Source organism: Sinohyriopsis cumingii, chromosome 6 (assembly GCF_028554795.1).
Source record: "Sinohyriopsis cumingii isolate HCF-2022 chromosome 6, ASM2855479v2, whole genome shotgun sequence".
Taxonomy (NCBI): Eukaryota; Metazoa; Mollusca; class Bivalvia; order Unionida; family Unionidae; genus Sinohyriopsis; species Sinohyriopsis cumingii.
Window position 1 is genome coordinate 165977459 of NC_142966.1, and position 15478 is coordinate 165992936.

The 15478-nt window shown below is 33.0% G+C and overlaps 1 protein-coding gene across 1 annotated transcript in view; it reads right to left on the reverse strand.

Annotated features, from left to right (window-relative positions):
- The window catches only part of LOC149798474 (gem-associated protein 5-like), a 374140-nt gene that overhangs the window by 76638 nt on the left and 282024 nt on the right, over positions 1 to 15478 (reverse strand). The window contains exon 20 of the mRNA XM_089963670.1: positions 4560 to 4707. Coding sequence (XP_089819796.1) covers positions 4560 to 4707 — 148 coding nt within the window. The remainder of the gene's footprint in view (positions 1 to 4559; positions 4708 to 15478) is intronic.

Below are 15478 nucleotides of genomic sequence, written 5' to 3' on the forward strand. Positions count from 1 at the left end.
TCAATTCAGTCTTCTCATCATCTGAAGAAAGTGGTCCAAATTAAAAATAGAAGTCTAAATGATTACAACAATACATATAAGAAACCCAATTGTTACAGTCTTGTACATGTAGGTGACTAAATTGTTAAAATTTGTAAAAGAAGTTTTATGAGCCAGCTGCCAGCAGGTAATGAGGTTACAGATGTCTTGTAACAGGTCATTGATCTGAATAGGTCTTAATCTGAATGAAGAAAGGCTGAAAGCATTTACTTTTATATTTCTTGCCCCATATATTAGGCCGATAAATAACTAAAGTAGATAAGATAATGTCAATATGGATTTTCTTCCTAACACATGAAAAATATTCCAACTTGTGACCTTTTTGAAATGGATGAACTTTGGTCTGGTGGGAAACAAGGTAACCTTTTTCTCTGCTGGGAATCAAACATCTTAGAAAAGAATGGTTTGGTGTTTTTCTTCACAGCATCACTTTTGATAGTCATATCAGAACTTGAGGTAATAAAGAACCTACTTATTGGAATACACCATGATACTAATATGCCCTGAGGTAAATAAAGTGCTACCTATTAGGATACAACCTTGATAATAATATGCCTTGAGGAAAATCAAGTGCTGCCTGTTGGGATACAACCTTCAAGTTGATAATATCATGCCCTGAGGAAAATCAAGTGCTGCCTATTGGAATACAACCATGGTAATATTATGCCCCCAAGGCCAAAACTTGTCTGTCTATCAGGTCACCCTTTAATAATATTAACCCTGAGGTAAATAAAGTGCCTGTCTATTAGGATTCAGCATGATAGTAAAGTTTCTGCTTAATCTAACTGACCCGGTGAAAAATGATAACTCCACCCACCCAATCATTTGGTTCCACTCAACTGAAACCACTAACAATCTATTTGACAAATGTTCTGACTAACTGGATTAGACACTTTTCCCAGCAATCATTATGAGAATTTACTATCTAACAAAGCAACCATTTGTCTGTGAAAGAAAGCAAGAGGTTCTACAAAATTAGGATATGTACAGTCTATGAAAGTTTCTGAAGATGAAGGTGGTTGACATTTCTGCCAGAACATTTTGCAGTAAATGCAATTCCTAAGAACATATGAGTACACATAACTGTACAAATATCACGCTGCAAAAGTCACAGAAGATTACTGTACATGTCTTGTTTTTTAAAATTCTAAACAAGTATTGAAGCCTGAGATTAAATCTGTCAGTGTAGATTTTAAAAGATCCCCCTCCTGAAAGATTTTGGTGCCACATTATCAATAAAATCTTTGTGCATGCTTACATATATTTAATTCACTGTCAGATATCGATTTTGTCAATACACTTTGGGAAGGATTATATATTATTTGATAGTGCTTTTTAATAATAATCAAGTTATGTATTTATATGTTTTTATGTGCTAATCTGTCATGTTTCTTGTTAAACACCAAATAACCTAATGGGTAAAACAGCTCTGATTAGGTCAAAAATCAATGTTGAAAAAGTTATTTACATACATTTCTATGTACTGTTTTGAGCGGACTATTCAAACAGCTAAACTGATGGAATTTTGGTCAGATACTTTGATGTTCAGATGATCATGAGAATGACCACAATGATCATGAGAATGACCACAATGATCACGAGAATGACCAGTGATCATGAGACTGACCACAATAATCATGAGAATGAATATAATGATCATGAGAATGACCACAATTATCATGAGAATGACCACAGTGATCATTGGAATGACCACAATGATCATGAGAATGACTATAATGATCATGAGACTGACCACAATGATCATGATAATGGCTATAATGATCATGAGACTGACCAGTGATCATTAGAATGGCTATAATGATCATGAAAATGACCACTATGATCACGAGACTGACCACAATGATCATGAGAATGACCACAATGATCATGATAATGACCACAATTATCATGAGAATGGCTATACTGATCATGAGAATGACCACAATGATCATGATAATGGCTATAACAATCACAAAAATGACCACAATGATCATGAGAATGAATATAATGATCATGAGAATGACCACAATTATCATGAGAATGACCACAGTGATCATTGGAATGACCACAATGATCATGATAATGGCTATAATGATCATGAGACTGACCAGTGATCATTAGAATGGCTATAATGATCATGAAAATGACCACTATGATCACGAGACTGACCACAATGATCATGAGAATGACCACAATGATCATGATAATGACCACAATTATCATGAGAATGGCTATACTGATCATGAGAATGACCACAATGATCATGATAATGGCTATAACAATCACAAAAATGACCACAATGATCATGAGAATGACCACAATGATCATGAGAATGGCCACAATGATCACGAGAATGACCAGAACCTCAGATCCAGATCAGGCATTTCTGCAGAGTTCAATGACATTTGTGGAAGGAAACAAGTTTCACACCAGCAACAAGTCAGTCTGTGTAGTAAATTATAAAGACTGAAGGTATACATTTTAATGACTTAAAAATTAAATGTCGTTTATTACACAAACCAACTAAATGAATACACAACTGTTAATGTACTGTTTACAACCGATTGTCAGAGGAGAATGGTGGAAGACTAAGTGTCTGGAGGTGTCACGTCACTTAAACACACAATAATTTGGTCACGTCATCAGCACGACTGACAGTTTGTGTCTCGTCAATCTGCACAGTTATACCTTTAAAATTAGCAATTTTTGAGGTCTAGATTAATGGAACACAGATGTTCAACGACATTACCTGAAATGACCCAAACACAAAAGGTAACCAATTTGTTATGGATGGCCCCACTGTGCACATATGCATAAAGATGAATATAACCATATCCATGCCTACAACTGTCACAGTGGGGCATACAAAATCCATAGATTAGTAACTGATACAAAACTTATAACCATTATTGAAAATTTCATGATCACTGATAACACTTGTGGAAGGGATCAATGAAATTGTTTAAGTTAAATGTAGTGAAATCATTGTCTTTGTCTATTTGATGACAAAAACTCTGTCCAACCATGCAAACAAGTACAATTACAAGTATGTAACAGTTCAAATAACTAGTTGGCAACTGAGTTGGTCACTGATCCCTTGTATATACAACAGCTGCTTGGGAGACTGTACCTGCTTCTGAGAGATCAATTGACAAAATAACTTTAAAAGGGATATGAAACCTTATTTGAAGTAGCAATTGTTATGTGTCACATTTAAAGTCCATCAATCTCAATAAAAATATATAGATGCAAAGACAGAATAAGTCCTACCAAATCTTTGGGGTCTGCATTTGTTCTTTACTCTGCATAACACAAACTGGCAACATCTTTCACTCCTGTGCTAAACATGTCTGTATAATAATGAGTAACATACACCAATATAACCTATACCCTCTACCTGATCTTATATGCACTTTTGTAAAAATAATTGTCTCAGGTAATTGTTGTTGATAATTTGTTCACTACAGTAATGGAGCACCAATAACCTTGTTTCCACAAGAATCTCAAGTCCCTGCTAGATGATGTGTTAAAGATGCTGGAAATAAGTAAAAGTGCACTGAATCCTGTTAACTTTGAACTATTACTTATTAATATCTTCTCACTTTGGACCACCAAATGTTTGTGTCTATTTACCTTTTTTTTCTGTACTCAACAATAAACATTCCAGCTCAGTGCCAACTGCATCCAACACTAGTTTCACCATACAAACATAATGATTACAAATCCTCTCTAATTTTTGGTGATAATAATTAGATGGAGTTAGGACTTTACATATGCTGTACAAGTATGTGAACATGGAACAAGAATCTATTTATAACATTCAGACGTCTACAGGCACGACAGGACATGCTCTATACATGTATGTGGATATGGAACAAGAATCTATTTATAACATTCAGACATCTACAGGCAGGACAGGACATGCTCTATACATGTATGTGGATATGGAACAAGAATCTATTTATAACATTCAGACGTCTACAGGCAGGACAGGACATGCTCTATACAGGTATGTGGATATGGAACATGAATCTATTTATAACATTCAGACGTCTACAGGCAGGACAGGACATGCTCTATACATGTATGTGGATATGGAACATGAATCTATTTATAACATTCAGACGTCTACAGGCAGGACAGGACATGCTCTATACATGTATGTGGACATGGAACATGAATCTATTTATAACATTCAGACGTCTACAGGCAGGACAGGACATGCTCTATACATGTATGTGGATATGGAACAAGAATCTATTTATAACATTCAGACGTCTACAGGCAGGACAGGACATGCTCTATACATGTATGTGGACATGGAACATGAATCTATTTATAACATTCAGACGTCTACAGGCAGGACAGGACATGCTCTATACATGTATGTGGACATGGAACATGAATCTATTTATAACATTCAGACGTCTACAGGCAGGATATGACATGCTCTAAACAAGAGTGTGGACATGGAACCATCTTAAGCCAGAATATTCAAGGGTCTATAAAATTTTCATTACTTGAAGAGTTTGTGCCGTTTGAAAACCTCGATGGCATCATACACCTTGTGGCATGCTAAGAAATATGTGGCTGCTTTGTGGTACTGTCCATCTGATTCCAGTTGAAGGGCATAGTCCTCACAAACTGATGTCCAGGTGTCAAATGAAGCTGAAATGTAAATGGAACACTTTTTCAATCAAAGTGAAAACCAAATTATCCTGTAGTCATCTACTGTCATTCATTTACTTATGTGAATATCAATTCTGTGGTTTTATAAACAATTAAAATTTTGTCACTACTTAAATCTGTGGTTTTATAAACAATTAAAATTTTGTCACTACTTAAATCTGTGGTTTTATAAACAATTAAAATTTTGTCACTACTTAAATCTGTGGTTTTATAAACAATTAAAATTTTGTCACTACTTAAATCTGTGGTTCTGCAATGTAGTAACTGTTTTCACAGCAGAAAAATTGTTAACTGTGTCTTGTGGCTTGTAGTAACCACAAAATCCCTAAAAATAAATGATTCACAGTATATCTTGCTTTGATGGAATCAGCCTGAATACCAATTCATGTAGTGTCAATGTCCAGAAAACAATTGCTGCACTAGAACAAGATGTCACAACATTATTAACCTCCATCTAGGCATCTCTCATGGAAACAAATTTACCATAATGATAGTAAATCAGCACTCCTCCACAGCGCAAAATAACTACATGTTATTCAAATTTTTACGCTGTAACCACCTAACCAAACAAAATTTCTCAATAGAGCCTCAATATAGCAACTTTAATTATAACAGGTTTCCTATTAAAAGGCCACCTCTTAATATAGCATGTTTCCTCCTATAGGGTCAACTTTTAATGTAATAAGCCTCCTCCTATAAGGTCACCTTTAAAAATAACATGTTTCCTGCTACAATATCATCTTTAAATCAAACATATTTCCTGCTAGAATTTCACCTTTAAAAATATAATATGTTTCCTGCTACAAGGTCACCTTTTCATGTAACACGTTTCCTGCTACAAGGTAACCTGTTAATATATTTTCTGCTACAAGGCCACCGGTTAATATAACATATTTCCTGCTACAAGGTCACCAGTTACTGTAATATAACATATTTCCTGCTACAAGGTCACCAGTTACTGTAATATAACATGTTTTCTGCCATAAGGCCACCATTTAACAACACATTTTCTGCTATAACATTACCTTTAAATATAACATGTTTCCTCCTATAAAGTCACCTTTTAATATAACATTTCCACCTACAAGGTCACCTTTTAATTATTATATGTTTCCTACTATAAGGCACATATGGTCATGGATCCCATTTTATTATGTAATGCTAATGGATCCCATTTTATTATGTAATGCTAAATTAAACGTAGAAGGTAGTTCATTAAAAGCTGGTCCCATCACGGCTATCATTATTTAAAAAAAATGTTTCCCTCACTATCGTACATCCTCCGTAATACACTTATGCAGTGGTTGATGTTTACAAACCCTATTGCTCACATTATGATGGGAAAGGTGTATTCTGAAAATTCATCTTTTTTTCTTTAAAATGGGGGGTGGGGGATACTAAATTTCCTTCAACTTCTAGAAAAGATCCTGTTCACTGGGAAAATGTTAAACTGTTACAGTGCCATTTAGATGGCATGGACATTTTTACAAAAAATTAAGATAGTAAGCCTATTACCATTTGAGTATTTTACGTTGTAAAAATCAAAGTTTTCTTTTGGGTTCACACTGCAAAGGATATATATGTAGAACTATTTTAGTTGTGTGTAAATTCATAAATTTAGCAATTCTGCTATTTGCCTATCTTTTGTTACATTCATTTATTGTTCATTTGTTTACTCTCTCATTCCTTTTATTCTCATGTATATTCATTTACTTACAACTTATATACACCTCGCACAGTTTGTTTGCTTCATTGTGCATTCCATTTTAATTATAAGACCGACTGACACACTTGAAAAGAAAATGAATTAGATTATTAATGGATATCTCCATAATAACTATTTTGAAGAAATCAACTGAAAAATCTGAAGGCACATAGCTAAAACTAAATTTAAACAGCTGTAGTGGAGGTATTTCTGAAGATTATTTGAACTTTTGTCAAGCAAAAAATGTGATAAAACTTTCATTCATTAAAAATACTGGACCTGTCAAAATTGGTATGAAAAGATAAATTCACCAACAAAATTCATGTTTTAGAAACAATTAAAGTCATTACTAAATGTTGAGAAATATCTATGTTGAGGATCACCATTTTACATTCTCCTGGTCTTTTCAATATTTAACTGTTCCATGCATAAACTTAATACTGAAGCAAGTAGACATGAAAGTGGTACTGCTTCAGAAATTCTTTTTCAACTTTTGTGCCAGAAATAATTTACTATTAGTTCATGATGAAAACAATGCATTCTTATATTAATTTGCGTAGGTATTAGAGTAAAAATATATCAAAATAAACACTCTGGTGTGCCCGTCCATCTACTGAAAAATAACAGCATTATTTAGTTTAAAACATCACAGCTTATATTCTATTTATTGGCTCAAAAAAAACCTGTAAATAATGTCTAGACTGATATTTATAAGAAGTGCACTGTGCTCCAATAGAGTGAGTATTATTATATTTAATTTAGAATAGTAACCTATCTTAATGAAACAAAGAATACACATTTACTTTGATACCTGCTTGTAGATAGATGTTATTTTACCTGCCTTTTAAGTTACATAACAGAGCGACTTTCTATTAGGCTATAACATGATATCACCCCAGAATAATACAAAATATGTCCATAGGATTTAAGACACTGTCCATACAGGCTATTTTCGGATATGAGGATGTTACATGCTGAATCGCGGTTGCTTAATCTGTAGGCAGATTCCAATGCATACCGGTAGTTCAGATATCAAAGAGTAAGCTCCACCCATTTAGTTACTGCTCTCTGGCTCACAAGCCAACATCATAATGGCCGATTCAGTAGCATCAACAACAGATTCATTACAAAATATTCCTAACAATATTTGTGAGAGTTTCCTTCTAGATTGCATGAATCTTTCAGATCATGTATTAAAAATATGGCTTGAACTACTACACACAAGTTTGTATTCATGAAATTAGGATTTCTCATGATGAAAACATGATGAAAACTGCAACATGCTGCTGGCGACCTACGACCAAACTTCACGTAGACAATTTGCTAGAAGAGGACAAGAAAAAAAGTCTTTTTGTTCTTTTATAGTTGGTTATGTTTATTAATTAAATCTGAATTTCTAGAACAACTAAAGTAATGCTGTTTAAATTTATATATTTAAAATAAAGTTTTTACTAAACATTCACATTGTTTAAATTTATATTGTACATATATAACTGTTGTGTACAAAAAAGCCAAGTACTTGTGTAATCCAAAATAAAATTATATTTTTTATTACTGTATCAATTAAAAATTTAACTAAATCAATGCTAATGAAGTATGATGCAGAATTCCAATATTACAAATTTAATTTTTTTAAAATGGGCAATTCAAGATAACAAGACAGAAATAAACAAAATGAATACACAACACGTTTTTTTTATATCTTGCAATTTTTGACTGAAAAAAATATATGCAATTTGAACATAAGCATAAAATATGTATTAAAATGTTTACCAGCACAATACATAATACCAGTATTTTAAAAGTTTTTTTTTGTATTTACATATGAAATATGATTTTAATTAATGTGTCACTTCAAATACAGACATTTTTCCACTTTTTTTTAAGTGGCCGCCCCCCGCCCCCGGCCGCTACCAATTTGTTCAGGATAAAGACAATCTTGTTTAAGCATTTCATACCTTTGTAATTGGAAATTACAAGAGGTACAGTACAGAAGGTAAATGATTAGAATAAAGTCATGGGCTTATGTTTTCCTCCTTGCATAATACAAAAATCATAAATATATTTGAATATATATGGCAGATGATATTAAGTTTTAATGAGAGAAAAAAACTAGCAAAGTGAAGAGTATTTTGGTTAAAGATCTGCCTTTAGCCAAGGTATATAAGCAGGAGGGTGAACAACATGGAAGTAAATAGGTGAAAGACAAGGATATAGAAAAGAAAGAAGCTAAAAGGAGAAACTGTAATTTAAAATGTGTCAAACATTTTATAGACAGTTGTGAAAATAGGGGTTAAAAAAAAGGGGGGGGGGGTTAAAAAAATAAAATAATAAAATAAATAAAAAAGAACAAAAAAGCAAGATAGAAATCAGCATTGCATGCCCAAGGCGCAAATGAGAACCAGTTTGGAATGTAACAATAAAGTAATTAAGTGTGGTCTTTTCTTTGTGAGAAAATTTGGAAATGGCAACACATAACTATGCTGTTAATCTGATGAATATTTGTTATTATTAAAATTTTAATGTTCCTGGTTTGGTTGATAGATCGGAACTATCCATTAAATGGAAAATACAACAAAAAAGCCAGCATGAATTATGGTATACATCATCAATTTAACAATAAAACAGATTCCACCATAAAACAATAAACAGCATGGGAATTATACATGGACCATACACGTCTTACAAGTATTTTTTAGCCAGATGAAGGCTTCACAATCAGAACATGAGACTGTTTGTTATCAGCTTGTATGTTTAAGCTATGCTACCATTTCATCATGCAAAATCATAGGTTAAATGAAGGTTGGATCAGGTCAATTAGATGGAACATGAGCATGTGCTTGTTTTAATGCACATATAAAAAGTTTAAGAAGAAAATACTGCAGGAACAATACTGATAGTGAGAACTGAAAGAGCTTAACTTGATTTGAACAGCTGTAATTTTCCCTCCACACTGTACCTGGCACTAAACCACTATACCACTAATCCGCTATACAACTAATCCACTATACAACTAATCCACTAGACACAACATTTGAAGAGGTGATATGTCTATTTCTAAACCATTAAAATTCTATGAGCAATCAATAACTTTCTAAAATGTCATTCATTTTATTTTAATGACTAAACATGACCCCAAAAATGTACCATATATAGAATGTGAACATGTCAACTTCATATTTAAAAATATGGTAAATTCTATATATATATATATATATATATATATATATATATATATATATATATATATATATATATATATACACACACACACACACACATACATATGAAAATGGACTCTATAGCCCGTAAATATCCCAAATGCCAGTAAATATGTTACAAAAGAAGTGACATTCAACTGCGACATTCTGTTTAAACTGACAATTACTATCAACATCATTTCTGGTCAATCTTATAAACACAGATAAATTACATATTTAAAATATGTTCAATTTGCAGACAGTCCCATGCTTTTCAGTTTAAACAATGTGCACTGCTGACATTGTATTTACTAGGCTGGTAAATGTATTTTTTTTTAAATGGTACCAAAATTGGCACACTATATGCCCATCCCATGTTTAATAGATCTCTTAAAAAATGTGATGTTTGCACACACAAAAAAGATTTTTATTTGTGTCATTCAGTGACCTTGACCTCAAAGTGATTGATCTCAAAACTAATAGGCTTCTTTCTTATCCTAAAAAACCCCCACCCATACCACAATATATGTATTTGGTCATGGTCTGTGATTTTTAACTATTGTTACTGTGCAGAAACAATACTGTCTTCCTTCAATCAGTGACCTTGACCCATGACTTTTAACTCCCATAAAAACCTAAGCTTCTTCCATACCTAAAATGCAAGTCATCCACAGTTTGGTTTAGATATGTGCTGCATAACTGATGTTATTGTGAGAATTTTTTTTTAAAATTTTCATTCAGAATGACCTGGATCTTTTTTTCTCAAAAGTGCTCCTCCCATCCCCAAGTGCAAGCCAACAACAAAGTTTGGTAACTAGATGATGGGGAATGAATTGTTTAGAAGTAACCATATTTCACCAACCTGATGATTCAGTTAAATGCTCTAAACAAATGTAAAGTAGTTTAATCCTACATATTAACAAACAAACAAGAAAATAAAGACTGAGTTATGTAGTTTATCACAATATTACATTTAAAATATGTATGTATGTATATGTGTGTGTGTGTATATATATATATATATATATATATATATACACACACACACACACACACACATATATATATATATATATATATATATATATATATATATATATATATATATATATATATATAGTCAGTGTATGAACCTGTCTACTTTTGTACTTAATAATATTTTATGAGAAAGTAAAGCACTGATGTACACTTTAATGCAGGTCACATTTGTGAAGAATTGCCTGAAGGTATATCTAAGCAGAAGTGATCATTAACTGCTATGTATATATGAAGATCTTGCTTAAAGCCATTTCAAAACATTAACAGTTGAAACAAAAATGTACATATACATTTAAATCCTACTACTTTCATAAGCTATTTTAGTATAATTGTTGACATGTTTACTTAGAAATACTCGTTTTCATGAGAGAGAGAGAAAAATTGCATGAAGATACTTTGCCTGAAAACAAATGAAAATTACTTTATATTATTTTTCTTAGTTTTTTTCAAAGATTAGTTTGCTTTTTAGTGGCAGGCCTGATGGCAGATTATTTGTATTTAACTAATTAATTTGCCATCTTTAAATAAAGACTTTATTATATTATTATAATAAAAGTCATAATGCAACACTTACCAACATTTGAGGCATTTCTTGGCTTTTATGATGCAATATGTTACAGTAAATGTCATAATCTGATACTGAGATTTGTGACATTTAATGGCTCATTTTCACACTGGTATATGTCACAATGTGATGTTAAGTGACAAGTCTGAACTAGTGTTGCTTGTAAAACTAATAATTTGTGAGATTTGAAATTAATGTATTTACCATGGATGCTGAACTTACAATTATTAAAAATTATAAGAATTTATACTGCACAATTACTGTGGTAAGATTTCACGTCAAAATTGTTTCACTGTAAATTATATCAGCTCTTCTATATATAGCGATGTGACATGGATCTTGTCTGACCACGTTTTCCTTAATCTATGTGTCTGCATTTGGCCACCCATACATCAGTCTTCTTTTCACCAAGAATAATTGCATCCTTTTGCACCTACCCACCCATCCATATTTTGTTTCTCCAGAACTGATTTATGGTATCTGTAGTGGCAAATGTTCAAGTATTGGTAGTTTGGTCCAGTGATTGACACTGTAAATGACCAGCAAAGTTTTAAAAAGTTTGTGTTGGGTTTTGGACTTGTTATTCAGTGTCACCTACTTATATGCCTGTCAAAGGCAAAGCATATCATCTTACAATACTGTGCATACAATGATCTGTTTGTCACCAGTTTGGTTTCTGCACATTGACTTGAGTTGTTCACCATCTATGGTTACCAAACTTTGTGGATGGTTTGAACTTGGGGTAAGGAAGAAACCTATTCATTTCAGGGTTGAAGGTTGCATTCATTGTGACTCAGTGAAGAAAAATGGTTTCTGCATAATATCACTAGGCATCCACTGTCTACAGTTGTGCAATTATTGTCAATCTCTTGCACTTGGATTATAAGGAAGAAGCCTACTGATTTGAGGCTCAAATGACATTTACTGTAACAAATACCAGTGTCAAAAGAATCAGTAAATGTCATGAATGTTGGTAAGTGTTACAATATGACATTCTCATGAAAATATATCAGTGTCACAAGTGCCAGTACGTGTCATGACGGTTGATAAGTGTTACAATATGACATTCTCATAAAAATATATCAGTGTCACAAGTGCCAGTACGTGTCATGAAGGTTGATAAGTGCCATACTTACACAAAATTTAATCATTTCATTCATCAATTTATAATGTTTACCTGACTGATGCCAGGGGGTCCGAAGCAATGTCAGCTTGTTAGCACTTCAAATCAAACAGAAGTTTCTTTAATAACACAGTTGCCATATTTGCATCAGCAAATCCATGTTTTCCTTCAACATACATGAAGTTCACTGCCTTTGATTATACCAATATTCCATCAAGTTTGTAGTTACATCTCTTTCAACACCTGTATGATAGTGACAAGAATACCTCCTTTTTATCTGATCAATTTTGAAAAATATTACAACTAGACACTGCAAATACTGGAAGTAGATGGCATGGCTTCAACTGAAATGGACTGTTCAAGAAAACAGAAAATGACAGAGAGCAGTCTGCTTGTTTATATCATGAGCTTCCATCTGGTTTGAAACACCAACCAGTTGCAGTGTTAGGTGCCTCTTGGTGACAGTCAGGTTAGGAATTATCATCTGACTAATGAAATTATAAAGTTTGTTCTGCATTTTTTATATCCTTATTGGTTTCATTTTTTAAAATTGGTACAAGGTGTACAAATGGATGGGTGTGCAAATACTACAGTTTGAACCCAGCCAAGATATACCAAAGATTTACAAAAATGGTACCAGCAGCTGCATCGCTTTGTGCTCAGCATTAAGAGGCTAGTGTTAGGACTGGTCGGCCTGGTGCCAGGATAATGTGACTGGGTGGGACATGATGCTACATGTCCGCAGCATGATACCCCAGTGCTAGACATCGATATAAACTGCCATACTGCAGATATTTTAGCAATAAGAAAGACTGGAAACATGTGAAAATACATTTTAAAAAATCCAATTCACACTGAACTGACCAGACAACTTCGCAACTCTGTTCCTCATTCAAGCCAGTGTTTCTTGATCTTTCTGCGCAATATGGCCTCAGACCACAATTACCCACCACTACATGGTTTACCAAAGATATTCTGAGAAACAGTGCCTAATGTTTGCACGGTCTATTTGCCAGTGACTTATGAAGTAACATTAGTTGTTGGAATATTAATGAAAGGGTAGACTTTATGAAACTGTACTGAAACATGAGAAATGGTGTTGAAGTAACATTTATTATAAATGGTAGCTGAAGAAGATTTCATATCCTAAAAAACTAATGGAAGAAAATTACCGGAGGAATTGGTTGCAAAAGAAATTCTGTCATAATAAATGGATGCATTATTCAATGGATAAAAACATTCAAAAAATTTAAACTGAAAACCTGCAAACAGCACAAGGCACATTTAGACCACTATTCTAATTTGTACTAAGTTATTAGATGGGCACATATTGTATATCCCCAACTATGAAAGCTGGAATGGGAATAACAAACCAATATAGTATAAGCCATTTATCCTGTAACTAAACATTCTTTAGCAATAGCTTAGTACAAATGTACACTTAATTATTGTGACTAAAAGCCTAATAATCAATGTACCGTAGTTATTCTAATAGATGCCCTGGGGGATGTGCAATTTCCAAAGGAAAGGGATTGGGTGAATAATGTACATCAGTTTGACTGAAAATGTAACTAAAGTTTATTTTGATTTTTCTAAATGTTTTTGGATTACTCATGTCCTGTTTTAATTATCTGGAAATACCATAATGTCTATATATGTATCTATAAGCCTCGAATTTATTTTTCTTTTTTGAAAAGAAGGGGATATGGGCAGTGTTTATTAGAAGGAATGGCTTCTATTAGGCCAAGAATTAAAAAAATGTTTTCTATTGCACTGCTTTTAAAATTAGGGAAGGCAGTCAGTTTTCTTTCTTCTTTTTTAACATATGTATTTAATGTGATTTATATTTTTATTTATTTACTTTCTTTTTACCAATGGGGGAAAAAAATGCCAGGGTCGGCAATGAGAAACAGGGATGGTCAGCTGACCAAAGACATACATATTTTTTCAGACCTTGGAATAACTACAGTATTTCTTCATATCTGTTTGGTTGTTGCAAAAATCGATAAAAAAATACTAAACAATGCAGGTCCCTCAGTTCGTGTTACAAGTTGGTTCCAGTGTATGCATGTATTGGCATATACATAATTTCTTTTCATAATCAATGTATTTTCTGCCACAACCATGAATCTGAAGTTCAAATAGTTTTTAAACTGCCCCACTGGTGCAGAAAAATCAATGTGAAAATTACATTCCTAACCGTTTATGGATAATGCACACATTAATAACACTCCATGGTCTGCAACAATTAATCTTTGTTGTAAATTTCTAAAACATGCGTTTTAATTTTTAACCCCAAAACTAAATCCAGTGTTAAAGCTAAACGAGGACAAAAGGATACATGTATCTCTAGGTATACTATCATAATATAACATTTAGTATCTGGGGTAGTTGTAAACATTTTAATTGCTTTTGTTGAGGATTCATGAAAAACTGAATACAAAATATTGCTGCAACCTAAGTCATGGTACAGGGTTCCTACAGTCTTAACAAAAACATTCCACGACATTTCCAAAAATATTCCACGACTTTTCCAAAACTTTTCCACGACATTTCACAAAACTCAAGGGCCACAATATCTTGCATTGTCAAGTAAATTAATCATCGTGTTCAAAATAAGTTCTTTTAATTGGTACTTGGCACTCGACGAAATTAGCCAAAGTCAATTCTTTTAACTCCATTGTTGGAAACTCCATGACTTTTCAAGGCCCATGAAATTTATTTTTTAGAATCCAAAATGTTTCAAATCAGACAGTCAGTTAAGACTATCACCGAACTGGTAAGACTACTATTAAATTCTGTTCCTCATTAAATTTTGTTTCTTAACTTATTGTTCAACATGGCCTCAAACCACAGGTTGACCAAAACTTAGGAATATACACCAAAGAAATATTAGTTCAAACTTTGCATGGTCTGTTTTCCTCTGACTTGTGGGGTAAAGTAACCTGTATTAACTGGGACTGCTAAAGTTAAACTTTATGAAATTGTAATGAAAGTTGCATTTGTCTGTTGTTTATTGAAAACAGTTGGACGTAACATGTTTTTGTCTTCTGAGTCATGCAGACACTTTTGCTTACCTCCTCTACTGTTTATGTCAGTGATTGATTCATTATTGTGGA